Source organism: Cololabis saira, chromosome 14, assembly GCF_033807715.1.
Source record: "Cololabis saira isolate AMF1-May2022 chromosome 14, fColSai1.1, whole genome shotgun sequence".
Classification (NCBI taxonomy): domain Eukaryota; kingdom Metazoa; phylum Chordata; class Actinopteri; order Beloniformes; family Belonidae; genus Cololabis; species Cololabis saira.
Window position 1 is genome coordinate 28,653,770 of NC_084600.1, and position 14,712 is coordinate 28,668,481.

General features: G+C 41.3%; 1 protein-coding gene and 1 long non-coding RNA gene across 2 annotated transcripts; one reads left to right on the forward strand and one right to left on the reverse strand.

The window, feature by feature from the left end:
- Nucleotides 1–2,486: 2,486 nt before the first annotated feature.
- On the reverse strand, nt 2,487–7,446 carry LOC133459922 (aquaporin-11-like). Its single transcript, XM_061740322.1, has 3 exons — nt 6,757–7,446; nt 4,889–5,005; nt 2,487–3,423 (listed from the first exon to the last, which is right to left on the reverse strand). Exons 1-3 carry the CDS (start codon nt 7,337–7,339, stop codon nt 3,329–3,331), a joined length of 795 nt encoding a protein of 264 aa, XP_061596306.1. The 5' UTR covers nt 7,340–7,446; the 3' UTR covers nt 2,487–3,328.
- Nucleotides 7,010–12,436, forward strand: LOC133459923 (uncharacterized). The gene is made up of 3 exons (XR_009784079.1): nt 7,010–7,139; nt 12,136–12,262; nt 12,366–12,436. It is a non-coding gene; the product is annotated as an uncharacterized LOC133459923 (long non-coding RNA).
- The last annotated feature ends 2,276 nt before the right edge of the window (nt 12,437–14,712 follow it).

Below are 14,712 nucleotides of genomic sequence, written 5' to 3' on the forward strand. Positions count from 1 at the left end.
TATATGTGACCAACCTGCGTTTGTCAGTCCTCCTCTTTGAACTTTTTGTATTTGAACGATAGAGTAGCTTTTGTACATTGTATATTGTATAATTATGTGAACTATGGGCTATATTGCGCTGCCATCAGTACCAGTGGTGAACTCGCTGTTTTTAGAGTCTATTTTGGGGGGGAAACAAAATCAAAAGATAAAACTCCAGTTTCCCTTCAACTTCAGATCTAGTCTAGCTTTGTCTTATTACATTTGTCATTTTTGTTTCTGATAATTATGCTTTTTTGTTTTTTTTGTATATCTAAACCTTTTTGTTTAAGCATAATGTAAAGTGTCTTATTTTCTTTGTACATTATCCTTCCATGCAAGGTTCAGAAACCTGTAACGCCCTGACTTATATTGACTAAAGTAACACTCGGCTCCAAAACGGCGTCTTTTCTTTTCTCCTTTTCTTTTATCATCTCTTTTCTCGGCTCTTCCTGCGCACACGCGTCAGCTGACATCCTCCGTTTTATCATCTTGAGCTCCACAACCCCGAATCAAGATTATCAAAGAATTAAAAAACCTAAGAAGCAAAGCGTCCGGATGCAGTTTTTGAGCCGGGAACGGACTGATAAAGGAAAACCAACAAACTGTACTGACCTCTGCTGGAACCAGTGTGTGTATATCTGTAGTTTTTGTTGTATTATATATTTAGAGGCATTTTGTAATCAGAAAAAAAAAAGTTATATTCAGCAATTCTTTGGATTGCATGAGTTTATAATAGTGTTTTGTTTTGTAGGAAAGTAATGTCGGCACAAGAGTTTTTATAACAAAAATAGGAAAACTTTGGCATGTTTTAGACTTCTCTCTGCTCTGTTGGTGCTGGAGGACGTGGACGCACCGCGTGGCCGGGCGTGCACTTAACCTAGGAAAGGCTCGGTGACAGAAGTTCAGGGACAACGGCATGTTATCATGGAAATAAACCCGGGAGCGTTTTAACTTTAGGACAGATGAAGCCTGTTTGTAAGATATTTTGTAAGATACTCTCAGCATGGTCTTCTCAGAGGATGAACCACTCTATTTATCGTACAGTTTTGATACTGGTCTCGGCCACTAATGGGACTTCTGGGAGAGAAACCTTTATGTGCTGCTTGCAGTGCACGCGACGTACACAGTATTTAGCCTTTAGATGGACAGAATATAGTAAATCCCAAATATACAACCCAGAGGTGTGTTCTGGTGGGTTGAGTCAGAGTAAATGAAGATGGATCTGCGTGTTTTTATTCTCCGTAGAGACGAGGAGAATGTGTTTGGATGTGTCCGATGGTCATGGAATAACCAGTAGAGACCGGATTGATCAAAGTCCGCGGTGGGGTCGAGGCAGGTCACCGGTGCCAGTGACTGAAGTGTGAACAGAGTTTCCTATTTACCTCATGACTGATCTGGAAGGAAAGATGCCCTATCGGCTCTGTGTAGATCCTTGTAGACTGGTTGTTGGTGTTTTGTCTGCTTCTTACAATTTTGTTAATTTTACTGTCATTTCTTATGGATCGGATCTTATAAATTTGTCATAATAAACTGGGTTTTAAGCCTCACCTCCGTCTTGTCCTCTTTCTAGGTCTGGAGTTCAGTGAATGTGTTGTAGTCGAATGCAGTTAACTGCAGTTAATTTAACAGATCTTCAGTTTACAATGAAGGTTTTACACCCGGAGTCCAACCATCAGCTACCTGTTGCTATGAAACGCTGTGAAGACAACTTGGAGCTCAGTGCCCGGCGGCGGCGGCGGTCGTCAGCGAGCATCAGTACCTCGGTGAAGCGCTGAGTCGGCGTGTTTCAAGCCTCTCAAGTGTGTGATGTCAGCACTGTGCGATGAGCTGTTATCAAAGCTGAAAGGTTAACAGAGGACATGTTTGGCATTTGATTGAGCCTCGTGTAAGAAGGGGAGGAGAGGTCACGAAGGTCACGTTACGTAACGGGAGCCACGCATCTTTGGAGGCCGACCGGATTTAATGGGATTTTTCTCTTTGGGATAATCCGAACCTGAGTGAGAGGATTAACTGCTGGATTATTAATTGTCGAGATTCTATTTCACTGCGTTTTGCTGCGACCCAAAGGGACCAGATCCAGGCTTCCGCACAAATGCACCAGGGTGTATGTATATGAGGGGGGCACACACAAGCCGGTCCTCGGGGGCCAGACTGGTGCACGTCTGGTCCAGAACAGCTGATTAATCGATGGTCGGCGGCGGCACGTCATCAAGGTCTGCACGACTGCTGGCAACGCAGCCAGGGACGCGTCTAGAACGTGCAGTCCCCAAGCAAAATGAAAAACTTGCTTAATCTTCTGAATGCAGGCAAAAATAAAAAAATCTGTATATTTATGAGACTTTTCTTTTGTTGCTGTTAGAGTTTTGGACATTTGAGTAACAAAGTTCAGCTCTTATTCACGCTCATGTGGACCTCGCATCAAGACGAACCCGTTTAAAACGCTCCAATAACAACATTAATGTGACTTCTTTCCTTTTTGGATTCATTTATTTAGTTACATTATTTAAAATGGCATTTAAATTAAGACTAAGACAACACAAACACTATCATCTTTCAGACCATCAAGTTAGTTACAGATGTGCAGCAACTGCACTTTTGTGTTTAAAAAATTATTCACATTCATGTCCAAAGTCCCGTCAACAGCCTGAAACCAGGTTACTTTCAACCTGCAGATACTGACTGAACAGCCAGACCGAGAAAACGTAAAAGAATTACAAAAATATGAGGAGAAAAACACAAATAAGCAAACAAACACAACTTTGGTCTTTTAAAGTAAATCCAGTCACCTTCAGGGTCCGAAACCTTGAAAAAAGAAAAGAGGGAGAAAACTCTTCTGGACAAACATTAGACAAACATAAAACGTACAGATACATTCATACATGTTACGGTAGTATGCATAAGTTCATACGGTGTCATGTTTACACACAAGTCCAACAATTGCCCTTTGGACATGTGCTGCAGCACTTCAGCGGTACAATCACAGAAAGCTCTTTAACCCTTTTATTAGGGTTAATAAAAGTCAATAAAATACATGAAATCTCAACTCTAGAGAGTTATTAGAGAATATTAAAAGCCCTCTATTAACATTGTAATTTGTTTTGTTTTTTAAACCTTAGTCTGTAGTTCTACTGAATTTACCAAATCCAGTCACTGTAAAGGGTTAAAACACCGGTGATTTTGTACTTGACTCACAGAGTCCTGATTGAACCTTCTGTCGTCATTAACATTAATGACAGAAGTATAAGTGGTGATTGTATGAAAATAATCCATCTATGCAAAAAAAAAAGAGGATGCGTCCCTCTCTGTGTCACTGAGTCTTCAGTTTCTGTGCAGCAGCTCCGGCGCCCATCCCGGAGAGGAGAGGGAGGATCTTCTCAAACAGGAGGATGCAGCTCGCCATGCCTGCAAACACACGGGGACGACACTTGGATGCCCTCGCAGATATACGGGAAGTATGATTCAGAAAGAGTCTCCCTGTGAGCTCAGTGACAGAGAACAGACCCCCCCCTCACTCCGATGTAGGAGGACGTCATTGTGAGGAATCAATGATGTGTGTGCACTTCAGGACTGTTGCTGGGAAAATGAGCTTTTATTCACAGGAAACCAGTTTTATTACAGTTTTTCACAATTGTTTAAACACATTTATTGGAACATCAGACACAATGTGCACAACCTGAAACTCATGTTTCAGGTGGCTGAACCAATCCTGCTGAACTCCAAGCACATTTGCTGCTCTAGACTCAAATTCCCATTCCATACCACACATTTCTCACAACACTACACACAATTCCCAATATCCTGCACACTCTTTCTGAATTCCCTCTCTTGCTGTTCACACAGAACACACAGCCAATCACATTTCTAAACTCCAAAGGCTGTTGTGCAACATGCAACCAGCAATTTGCCATAAAAGGGTCACAGGTTTGTTTGGAGAACAATGGATGGTGGCAATATTGAGAGGTGAGCAGCAAGTCAGAGGAGTAAGAGGAGGAGGGATCTTACACATTTTGAGTCCAAATACAGTAAAATATGACTGTTTATTCCTATACATAAGAATACAGGACTGTCTCAGAAAATTAGAATTTTGTGATTTTCTGTAATGCAATTACAAAAACAAAAATGTCATACATTCTGGATTCATTACAAATCAACTGAAATATTGCAAGCCTTTTATTATTTTAATATTGCTGATCATGGCTTACAGCTTAAGAAAACTCAAATATCCTATCTAAAAAAATTAGAATATTCTGGGAATCTTAATCTTAAACTGTAAGCCATAATCAGCAATATTAAAATAATAAAAGGCTTGAAATAATTCAATTGATTTGTAATGAATCCAGAATGTATGACATTTTAGGTTTTTTTAATTGCATTACAAAAAATAAAGAACTTTATCACAATATTCTAATTTTCTGAGACAGTCCTGTACTATATGGTGATATATAACATCCAACAGCTGAAGGTGTAACACTGAACATACAAATGCATGATTCTACTGAGGCATTCATATAGTGTTTTCCATTCATACTATAGTGTCTTCCATTCTGCACACCAGTGTTCAGTGGGTGCTTAGAAATGTCTACTCAAATGATGTATGTGTTTGGCATTTGAGAAGGAAATGCCATTTAGTGAAGAGTTAACACTGTTTTGAGGGTAGAGTGTGCTTTTGCAAGAGAAATGTAGGATTTTGCATTTTGTGTGTGAGTTTTGTAATTTATGTTTAGAGTTTTGAGAAAGTGAGGTAGTCTATCAGGAAATGTGTTTAAACAATTGTGAAACTGTAATTAATTAACTTAGTCTTAAGTTAATTAATTATTTACGTTCATCTTGACGTGTCAGCTAATGTTTATCTGAAGAGGTTCCTTACCTAAGATAGGCCCCAGCCAGTACACGAAGCAGTACTCCAAGTAAGTGTGGCCACTGCAGGGGAACGTGACGGAGAAGGCCAGGACGGGGTTAAAAACAGCTCCTGAAATATCTCCACCTGGTCAAGACGACGGAAAAAACACAGAACTTAATCCACGCTTACCACACGCGTCGTCATCTGAGAAAAGTTAGCAATTCTGAGTAGTTTTATCAGGTTTAGACCCGGAGATCCCCACAAGGTGGTGTTTTATTGCTGCTGTGGATTGTTTTATAAACTTAATGTTTTCCAGAGATGACATGCAGGACATCTGCTGATTAAAGTTTTCCTTTTTAAATGTCAAATGTCTCTCCTCTCTCTGTTCTTCATTTTCTCATTCCTATCTCTCTTTTCCTGCTCTGCCCAGCTGGCCTCCGGCAGGAAGCTCCCCCCTTATGATCCAGGTTTCTTCCCTCCTAAAGGGGAGTTTTTCCTCATCACAAGGTTTTTCTCCCACTAGGGGAGTTTTTACCTGCTATTGTTTATGTTATGTTTATGTAATAAAATTGCTCGGGGGTCTTGCTCTGGGTCTCTGGAAAGTGCATAGAGACAAGTTCTGTTGTAAGAGACGCTATATAAATAAAATTGAATTGAATTGAATGTAAATGTTTCACTTGAAGACAATCAATGTGTATATAAACTGAAAATATTTTTAAAAATAGGCGTGGTTTAATTCACTTTTGTGTTTTCATTTAGGTTCTATTATAGGAATTACATACTGTGTGATCAGGTGACCCCCCTCATCAACATCACAGGTGCATTGAAGAATCAAATGAACAACAAACTGGACTGGACTGATAACACCGAGGCTCTCTACAAGAAGGGGCAGAGCCGGCTATTCTTCTTAAGGAGGCTACGGTCTTTTAATGTCTGTAGAAGGCTGCTGCAGCTATTTTATCAGACCGTCGGCAGGGGCAGGGGCAGCCAAGGTCAACAAGCTGGTGAAGAAGGTAGTGGGAGCCAGCTTGGACAGTCTGGAGGTGGTGGCAGAAAAAAGGACCAGGAGGAAGCTGCATGCCATCATGGACAATCCCATCCACCCCCTAAATCACAAGTGTCTGAATCCCAGAAGGGCCGGTGTCCTGCATGTTTTAGATGTTTCCCTGCTTTAACACACCTGATTCTAATTAATCATCGTCACCAGCTTGTCATCAAAGTCTGGATAGTTCTGTTGATGACACAGTCACTTGTATCATGGCGCAATGAAGCAGGGAAACATCTAAAACCTGGGGGGGTGTGTGTCTGAGGACTTGTGTTTTTGCACACTTGCACTTTTCGCAAACTACTTGCTCTTGCACATACTGGACTTTTATTCTTTTTAACTGTTTTTTATTAACAACTAATCTACTCTGCTTTTTAACCCTTAAACAGGCAGGGGTGGAAAATGAGTTGTAAAAAATAATTTAATGTCACTACTTATCTCATTTGCCCCTAAGTAAAACATGTCCACAATTAAAAATTATTTTTTTTTGTATATTTGAGATTTTATGAGTTGTATCTCCCAAGATACGTTGCCCTATTAAGGTATAAACTGAGTTAAAATGGTAAACATTTCAATGTTTAATTTGATGAACATATATTATACATTGTTGTCATTTACATCATACATATTAATTTTAAAATTGATTTCTTTCAGTTTTACCAATGAAACCTCCAACAGGAACATCTTTCATCACTTTGGTGCATAAAAAGTAACGTAAAAACAAAACTGATTTAACTTAACTCTTTTTAACTTATTTTAACTCTTCTTAAACTGTTCTGTTGCTGGCTGACAAACCGAATCTCCCTACGGGGACAATAAAGGTTTTTCATTCATTCATTCATCAACGCACCTGTGTGCACCACCGCCGTGATGACGGCAGCCATGAAGTGCGCGCGGAGCTTCTCGTCCAGTTTGTGCGCATGCATGGCCGCAGCTTGGACGGCGAAGGCGCACGCCAGCTCCGCCGCGGCCGCCTGCGGCACCGTCCCGCCCAGCGGGTCCGAGCACAGGAACCCGGCCCCGCGGTGCCGGCGGTGCGCGGCGGACAGACCCAGAGACCACACGCACGCCGCCCAGGAGCGCGCGGCCGCCGCGGCCCCGAACTGCGCCGCCAGCAGCAGCGGCACCGCGGCGCCGCGCGGCGCGTCCCCGCGCCAGGCGCGCTCCAGCACGGCGCCGGGGTTGCAGGTCGCCTCCCGGAACGTCAGCAGGTGGACCAGCGTGGTTCCGTAGGTGAGAGCCAGCGACACCGGCAGGTCCACCCCCAGCAGCTGCAGCTCCAGCGTGCAGCAGCACAGCTGGAAGGTGCTGGCCGCCTCCTGCAGGTACAGACCCGCGGGGCCGGGCAGCAGCCGCGCCGCCGCCCGGCGGGCCGCCTCGCACAGCAGCACCGCGGCCCCCAGCACCAACAAGCTGACCCCCAAGTCCACCATGGCCCCCGCTCGGAACCAGCTGGTCCAGCTGATCCAGGGGATCCGAGTTGTTCTGTCGGAACAGGATCAGGATCAGCCTCAAAGTCCAGCTGATCCGTGCCGGGCGCCACGGGCCTTTCAAAATAAAAGCGGAATTCATGCGTAAACAGCGCAAACAGCTAGAAACACTCCAAAACCAAATGAAGGCAAGGCAAGGCAAATGTATTTATATAGCACAATTCAACACAAGGTAATTCAAAGTGCTTTACATTGACATTAAAAGCGACAGGACATAATAACAAATAGGTAAGAATAAGAAAAGAAGTAAAATAATAAAAAGCACAAGCTGTTAAAAATAAGGGCAGTAGAATACAGCAGGTAAGCTTAATTTAAGAGTACGCTTGAGTAAACAATAATGTTTTTAACCCTGATTTAAAGGAGCTGACAGTTGGAGCAGACCTCAGGTATACAGGAAGTTTGTTCCACCGGTGAGGAGCAGAATAACTGAACGCTGCCTCACCTTGCTTGGTTCTGGTTCTTGGGACACACAACAAACCAGATCCAGAAGACCTAAGGGGTCTGGGAGCTTCATAGGGAACTAACAGATCAACCATGTATTTTGGTCCAAGACCATTCAGTAGACCAGCAGTACGATTTTAAACTCTATCCTTTGACTCACTGGAAGCAAGTGTAGTGATTTCATGGCCGGTGTAATGTGGTCCAGTTTCCTGGTGTTTGTAAGGACTCTGGCGGCGTTCTAGATCAGCTGCAGCTGCCTGATTGATTTCTTGTTAAGGCCTGTAAAGATGCCATTGCAATAATCCAACCTACTGAAAATGAATGCATGAATATGTTTTTCCATGTCTTGTTTAGACAGAATCCCCTTAATTCTAGCAATGTTTTTTAGGTGGTAATAGGCATATAGATGTTGAATAGAAGCGGTCCGAGAATGGACCCTTGAGGAACCCCACATGTGATCTTGGTTCTCTAGACTCATGGTTTCCTATTGACACAAAAAAGGCCCTATCTTGCAAGTAAGATTTGAACCATTGAAGCACAGTGCCGGTAAGTCCCACCCACTTTTCCAATCTGCTGAGAAGAATATTATGATCAACTGTGTCGAATGCAGCACTCAGATCCAATAATACCAGAACAGAGGATTTGCCTGCATCATTATTCAGATGAATATCATTTAAGACTTTGATGCGTACAGTCTCAGTGCTGTGGTGTGGCCGAAATCCAGACTGAAATGCGTTAAAAAGGTTGTTTTGCATCATAAAAGCATGGATTTGCTGGAAAACGACCTTTTCAATGATTTTCCCCAAAAATGGCAGATTTGATATTGGCCTATAGTTACTAAGTGTTGTAGCATCCAGGTTTGATTTTTTTAGAAGAGGTTTTATTACTGCAGTTTTCAACGCCTGGGGAAACTGGCCTGTTTGAAGAGAAGTATTTATTATCTGCAATACATCCGGCGCTATGCAGTTAAAAACTGTTTTAAAAAAGTTTGAAGGCAGAATATCAAGACTGCATGTTGTGGGCTTTAATTTTGAAACTGTTTCCGTTAGGGTTGTATTATCTAATATGCTGAACTGTCCAAGCTTTACTACAAGATAGGAAGGCCAGAGTGTTATCATTCCTGAGGTGGAGCACATTGTCTTATCTGTAATATTTTGTTTGTGAAAAAGTCAGCAAAGTCGTTACAGGTCTTTTTTGATATCAGTTCAAGTGGGATTGAGGCTGCAGGGTTTGTCAGTCTTTCTACCACAGAAAACAATGCACGAGTATTATTACTGTTTCTATTGATAATCTCTGAAAAGTACGATTGCCTTGCATTCTTCAGTTTCTGGTTATAGTTGCGAAGACTCTTTATAACTCTTGTAATATACCTGAAGTTTGTTTTTGCGCCACTTGCGTTCTGCTTGTCTACATTTCCTTCTCTGTTCTTTAACTAGTGTGGCGTTTCTCCAGGGTGACTTTTTCCTCCCGGACAGAACTTTGGTCTTAATTGGGGCGATAGAATCAATAACAGCCATAACATTGGAACTGAAACTGTTAACAAGGTCATCAACTAGAACTGAGGACAGGGTTGTTGATGGTGTAAAACCCTGGGTGAATAATGCACAGGTGTTATCATTTATATAACGCTTTCTGATTACCTCTGCTTCACCTTTCATAGGATTGGCAACAGCGGTCATTTTAAACAAAACACAGTAGTGATCAGACAGAGCAACATCATTCACCACAACCTCTGAGATATTAAGACCCTTGGAAATAATTAAATCTAAAACATGTCCTCGGTTATGCATTGAATCTTTGACATGCTGGGAAAGCCCAAAATTATCCAGAATATTTAAAAGTTCCTTAGCACACCCATCTTTGGGATTATCAACAAGAATGTTAAAATCACCCACTAAAACAACACAATCAAAATCCATGCACATAATTGACAGTAGTTTGGCAAACTCATCAAAAAACCTTGCATCATATTTGGGTGGTCTGTAGATGGTCACTAACGGGTGTTTTTATATGCGTTCATAAGGGCGAAATTATGCAATTTTGTTTATTTCTCGTTTTTGCTGGTTCTTCTGATTCTGAAACCTGATTCTTTTTTTTTTTTAACTTTTTTTTTAATGAAAATTCAACAATTACAGTGTCAGGTTTTACATACTTCACAAAGCAATTATTCTCATATCAATGTCCTTATTGTCCAGTGGTGATGGTGGTGTCCTATTGCTGTGCTCTAATCTGTCCATTGTTCCCATTTTTCCTGAAATTGTGTCTCTTGTAATCGTAGTTTATGTCATTTTTTCCATTACCAATATTTCTTCCGCAGTGTTCAGCCACTGCCCCACGGTCGGTAGTTCTGCTTTATACCATAACCTTGTTATTGCTTTTTTACTTGCCGATAGCAAATCTGATACCTGATTCTTGGCTCCATGTCATTGACAGCTACGAATCAAGCCATAAATCTTGGTGTAATTATTGACTCAGACCTGAACTTCAACAGCCATTTAAAGTTTATCACTAAATCTGCTTATTACCACCTAAAAAAACATTGCTAGAATTAAGGGGTTTCTGTCTAAACTAGTCATGGAAAAACTTATTCATGCATTCATTTTCAGTAGGTTGGATTATTGCAATGGCATTTTTACAGGCCTGAACAAGAAATCTATCAGGCAGCTGCAGCTGATCCAGAACTCTGCCGCCAGAGTCCTTAAAAAACACCAGGAAACTGGACCACATTACTCCGGTCATGAAATCACTACACCGGCTTCCAGTGAGTCAAAGGATAGAGTTTAAAATCTTACTGCTGGTCTACAAAGCACTGAATGGTCTTGGACCAAAATACATGCTTGATCTGTTAGTTCCTATGAAGCTCCCAGACCCCTGAGGTTCATCTGGATCTGGTTTGTTGTGTGTCCCAAGAACCAGAACCAAGCAAGGTGAGGCAGCGTTCAGTTATTCTGCTCCTCACCGGTGGAACAAACTTCCTGTAGACCTGAGGTCTGCTCCAACTGTAGATCCTTTAAATCAGGCCTAAAAACATCACTGTTTACTGAAGTGTACTCTTAAATTAAATACTTACCTGCTGTACTCTACTGCCCTTACTTTTTAACAACTTGTGCTTTTTATTATTTTACCTCTTATCATTTCATTTTATTTGTTATTTACTGTTTGTGTCTTGGCGCTTTTAATGTTGATGTAAAGCCCTTTGAATTACCTTGTGTTGAATTGTGCTATACAAATGAACCTGCCTTGCCCTTATAAGGGGGAAATTATGCGATTTTATTTATTTCTAATTTTTGCTGGTTCCTCCCTAAGTATTTTTTATGACAGCATCATATGTACATTCACACAAACTCCTTAAAAACTGTTTGTAAATATGTTTTCACAAGCTTGCTGCTATGTATTTTCCCATGTCCCTGAACATGGTTGGTAGTGCTCATTTGTAACCTGTTTTATCATTTGAGGTAACGTCCTGTATGTAAATATATGTGATATTTGGGTCAAGAGTCTAGTTTACCTCTCACTTTAGGTTTTAGGTGCAGGAAAACAACCTAAATGGTGTGCATAAGCAGCTTTTATTTTGGCGGCTGAAACCGGAAAAGCAGGTAAATTATGTAATCTCTGAGTTACTTGAGCTTGTTTTGAGCAGCACACAAAGTCTAGGAGTTCCAGCCTGAGGGGCCCAGTGGGGTGAGGAGATTCCTGCTCAGGCAGCATGTTGATGTGGAGGAGAGAAACGCAGCTTCTTACTCCCACAGGGAGGCTGAAGTGTTGGGTCTTTAGGTCTGGCTTGGATAGATGCCACAAATCTGCATTAAAATCTTTGATTTTGTTTTTTCCAGAGGAAAAAGGAGCAGAAAACCTGTTTAATTTCCAGTGACTTTCGAAGGACCGTCTGAAACCAAAACTGAGCCCCAGGCTCTTGTAATCCACTGGTTCCTGAGCCAGGACCAAAATAGACCTGCGTAGAAAGGTCATCTTCATTTGATCTAGAAATGTGTTATAGATAATATACAAAAACCATACCCATTATATCTTACTCTCTCTTTAAGTGTGTTGTACATGTTCTCATATCTGTCATTTCTTTCTTTTCTTTTCTTTTTAACCAGATAATATAAAATAAATAAACCCATCCAAGTGGCATCCTCAGCTTTTATCCGCACCCACACATGTTATGGAGTCCTGTGTAATAACCTTAAACGTAATGCCTCGGTTTAGTTACAGGTGTGTTTTTTTTCTCCTTGGAAGTGCACTAAACACTTACCCACATCTCATCTATAATCTCCATATCGCCTTCCCTCCCACAGGTGGAATGGCATTTGAGGGAGGTTATCCAGGCGCGTGTGCTCTGCAGGAAAATGTAGCACATGCTGGAAACCAAACCACCCTCGTGTCGTCACCTCTGACAGACATTCACATGTAAACTTGAAGAGGGTAGGAATCTTTCAAATGTTTCAAAGTTTTAGTTGCACACAAATGTTTATAGATCCTGGTTTACATTGTTTAAACTTGCTCACTGTCCACCACTGACTTGTAGATAAAGGAAAAATGAATGATGTTCCTTGAAAGGCTGTTCGAGGCAAAGATCCTGGAGGATCCTGGCGGTGAATCTAAGCTTCTCTGCAAACAGTACAGCCACGGTGAAAGAGGCCCAGCAGCGGCTGCACTTCATCAGACTGGTGAGGAAGGCTGGCCTGAGCCTCCGCCCCCTCACCCAAGCATACGGAGGTTTGGTGGAGAGCATCCTCACAACCGGGATATCACTGTGTGGTACGAACAAGCACCCAGGCAGAGAGGAGGGCTGTTTAGAGGGGGATCATAAAGACAAAACTTCCCTCTTTGGACAACGTTTACACACAACGCTGCACAAAGAGGGCACATTGCAACATCAGAGACACACATCACCCAGCACACAACCTCCTCAAACATAAACACTCTACATACAGCCTTAGACAGAGCAGAACGGACAGTATCATCACACGGAAAACAAGCTTTAACAACAGTTTCTTCCCTGCTACAGTGAGACTGATTGCAAAAGCAAAGTACGAATTAGTCCTCTGGACTAACCTACCTCTTTTATTGACAACCAACCAGGAAATGTGCAATATGATTAGGTGAAGTGTAGAGTGTCTGATATTTATTGATATTTCATTCTTTTTATTTCCTGTTTTAGTTTTTAAATGTTTACTCCTTATGTTCGTACTCCGAGTTTCCTCTGCACAAGAATTCCTATGTACTTTAACAAATGTACAAATGGCAAATTCTATCTATCTATCTATCTATCTATCTATCTATCTATCTATCTATCTATCTATCTATCTATCTATCTATCTATCTATCTATCTATCTATCTATCTATCTATCTATCTATCTATCTATCTATCTATCTATCTATCTATCTATCTATCTATCTATCTATCTATCTATCTATCTATCTATCTATCTATCTATCTATCTATCTATCTATCTATCTATCATTTTTCTTTATTTAGCACCTTTTATATTCTGTCATGAAATAAACTAACAATGGTCATTGGTGTGTTTGCATCACCGTGGCAACAGGTGGCAGTGGGTGATGCAGAAGAGCAGCGTCAACGCAACTCTGTAAAGCAGTAAAGAGTTTTTAATGACCAGTTGCCGCGTGATTTTCAAAATAAGACGCGAGAAATTTTGTGTTTCGTTCCGTTTAACTTGGGAATTGAAATTTGCTTCCCAGTAGCAGTGAGAGGGGGAATCGGATGAACTTTGCCCAGCTCTGAAGTGGCATTTTTTGGTCAAGATAGGGATGAATCCAACCAAAAGCAGAAATCAGCAAAAGTGCAGCCTATTAAAGTGACATTCTGGTAATCAGACTGGCATCTATCGTTAACAGGACAAAGATAGTTACTTTCTGTTCTTGAGATGATGTATTTGGCTGTTTCAAATCCGCTTTAAGATATTACAACCCCAACAACACGTTGTGTAGGGTCAATGTGTGAAGAGTAGTAATTTAATGACGTCATAGATCCAGATCAGAGTGGAGTTATCTTTAATCAGCTTCCTATCAGGCATTTGTTTTGCATCTGAAGTTGCAATATACTTGCCATTTGAAAACATATTGAAAATATTCTGACCAAGGCAGAGCACCTTGAGTGTTATATCCAGATGTTTGAGCTGATAAAGATTTCAAACCACTACATAAATCTGATTCAGATAGATGGTGTTGACTTATCTTTTTTTTCCACCACAACATTTCTTTATGGAGCCCCTTTGGTGACATTTAAAAAAATAAAGTAATGCGTGGCCACGCATAATTACCCCATGGCCACGCATTGATTATCTCGTGGCCACGAGTTATTAATGCGTGGCCATGGGGTAATTAATGTGTGGTCACTTGCGTGATGACGATGATTAATTGGAATCAGGTGTGTTAAAGCAGAGAAAACTCTAAAACATGCAGGACACCGGCCCTCAAGGACCAGGATTGGTGACCCCTGACCTAGAGAGACGAGCAGCTGCATTTCTATCCCTGTCTCTGTCAGTGAGCGGCTAATGGCTACTAATTACTAACAACAATATACATGTCGCACAGTTACAAAGAATTGTTGTTGTTGTAGTAGTAAGGCACTTCACTAAGTGAAATTTGTCCGGTTGGTCATACCGGCAAGTGAAAATATATCCTCAGTTGAAGTGTCATCTCTTGCAGACCTGCAAAGTGCGGGGCAGGTCATGTGAGGGCCTGCCAGGTGCATGTCAGGGAGGGGGATGTTGATCATATCATTTTATTTAGTTGAATTAATTGTTAGATGATATTGGTGAATGAATGGTACGATAGGTCCACACTTGAAAATGGAAATATTATTTTTAAAGGCCTTTGGAAAAAAAAGTCAAATTCCCTGTCTTGT

Bases quoted from the DNA above. Each gene is read 5' to 3' on its own strand.
- LOC133459922 (XM_061740322.1), bottom strand. From the start codon at position 7,339: ATGGTGGACTTGGGGGTCAGCTTGTTGGTGCTGGGGGCCGCGGTGCTG. The intron at 5,006-6,756 runs GTGCGTTGATGA...CGTCTTGACCAG, and splicing joins CACGGCGGTGGTGCACACAG to GTGGAGATATTTCAGGAGCT. The intron at 3,424-4,888 runs GTAAGGAACCTC...GTGTGTTTGCAG, and splicing joins CTGGCTGGGGCCTATCTTAG to GCATGGCGAGCTGCATCCTC.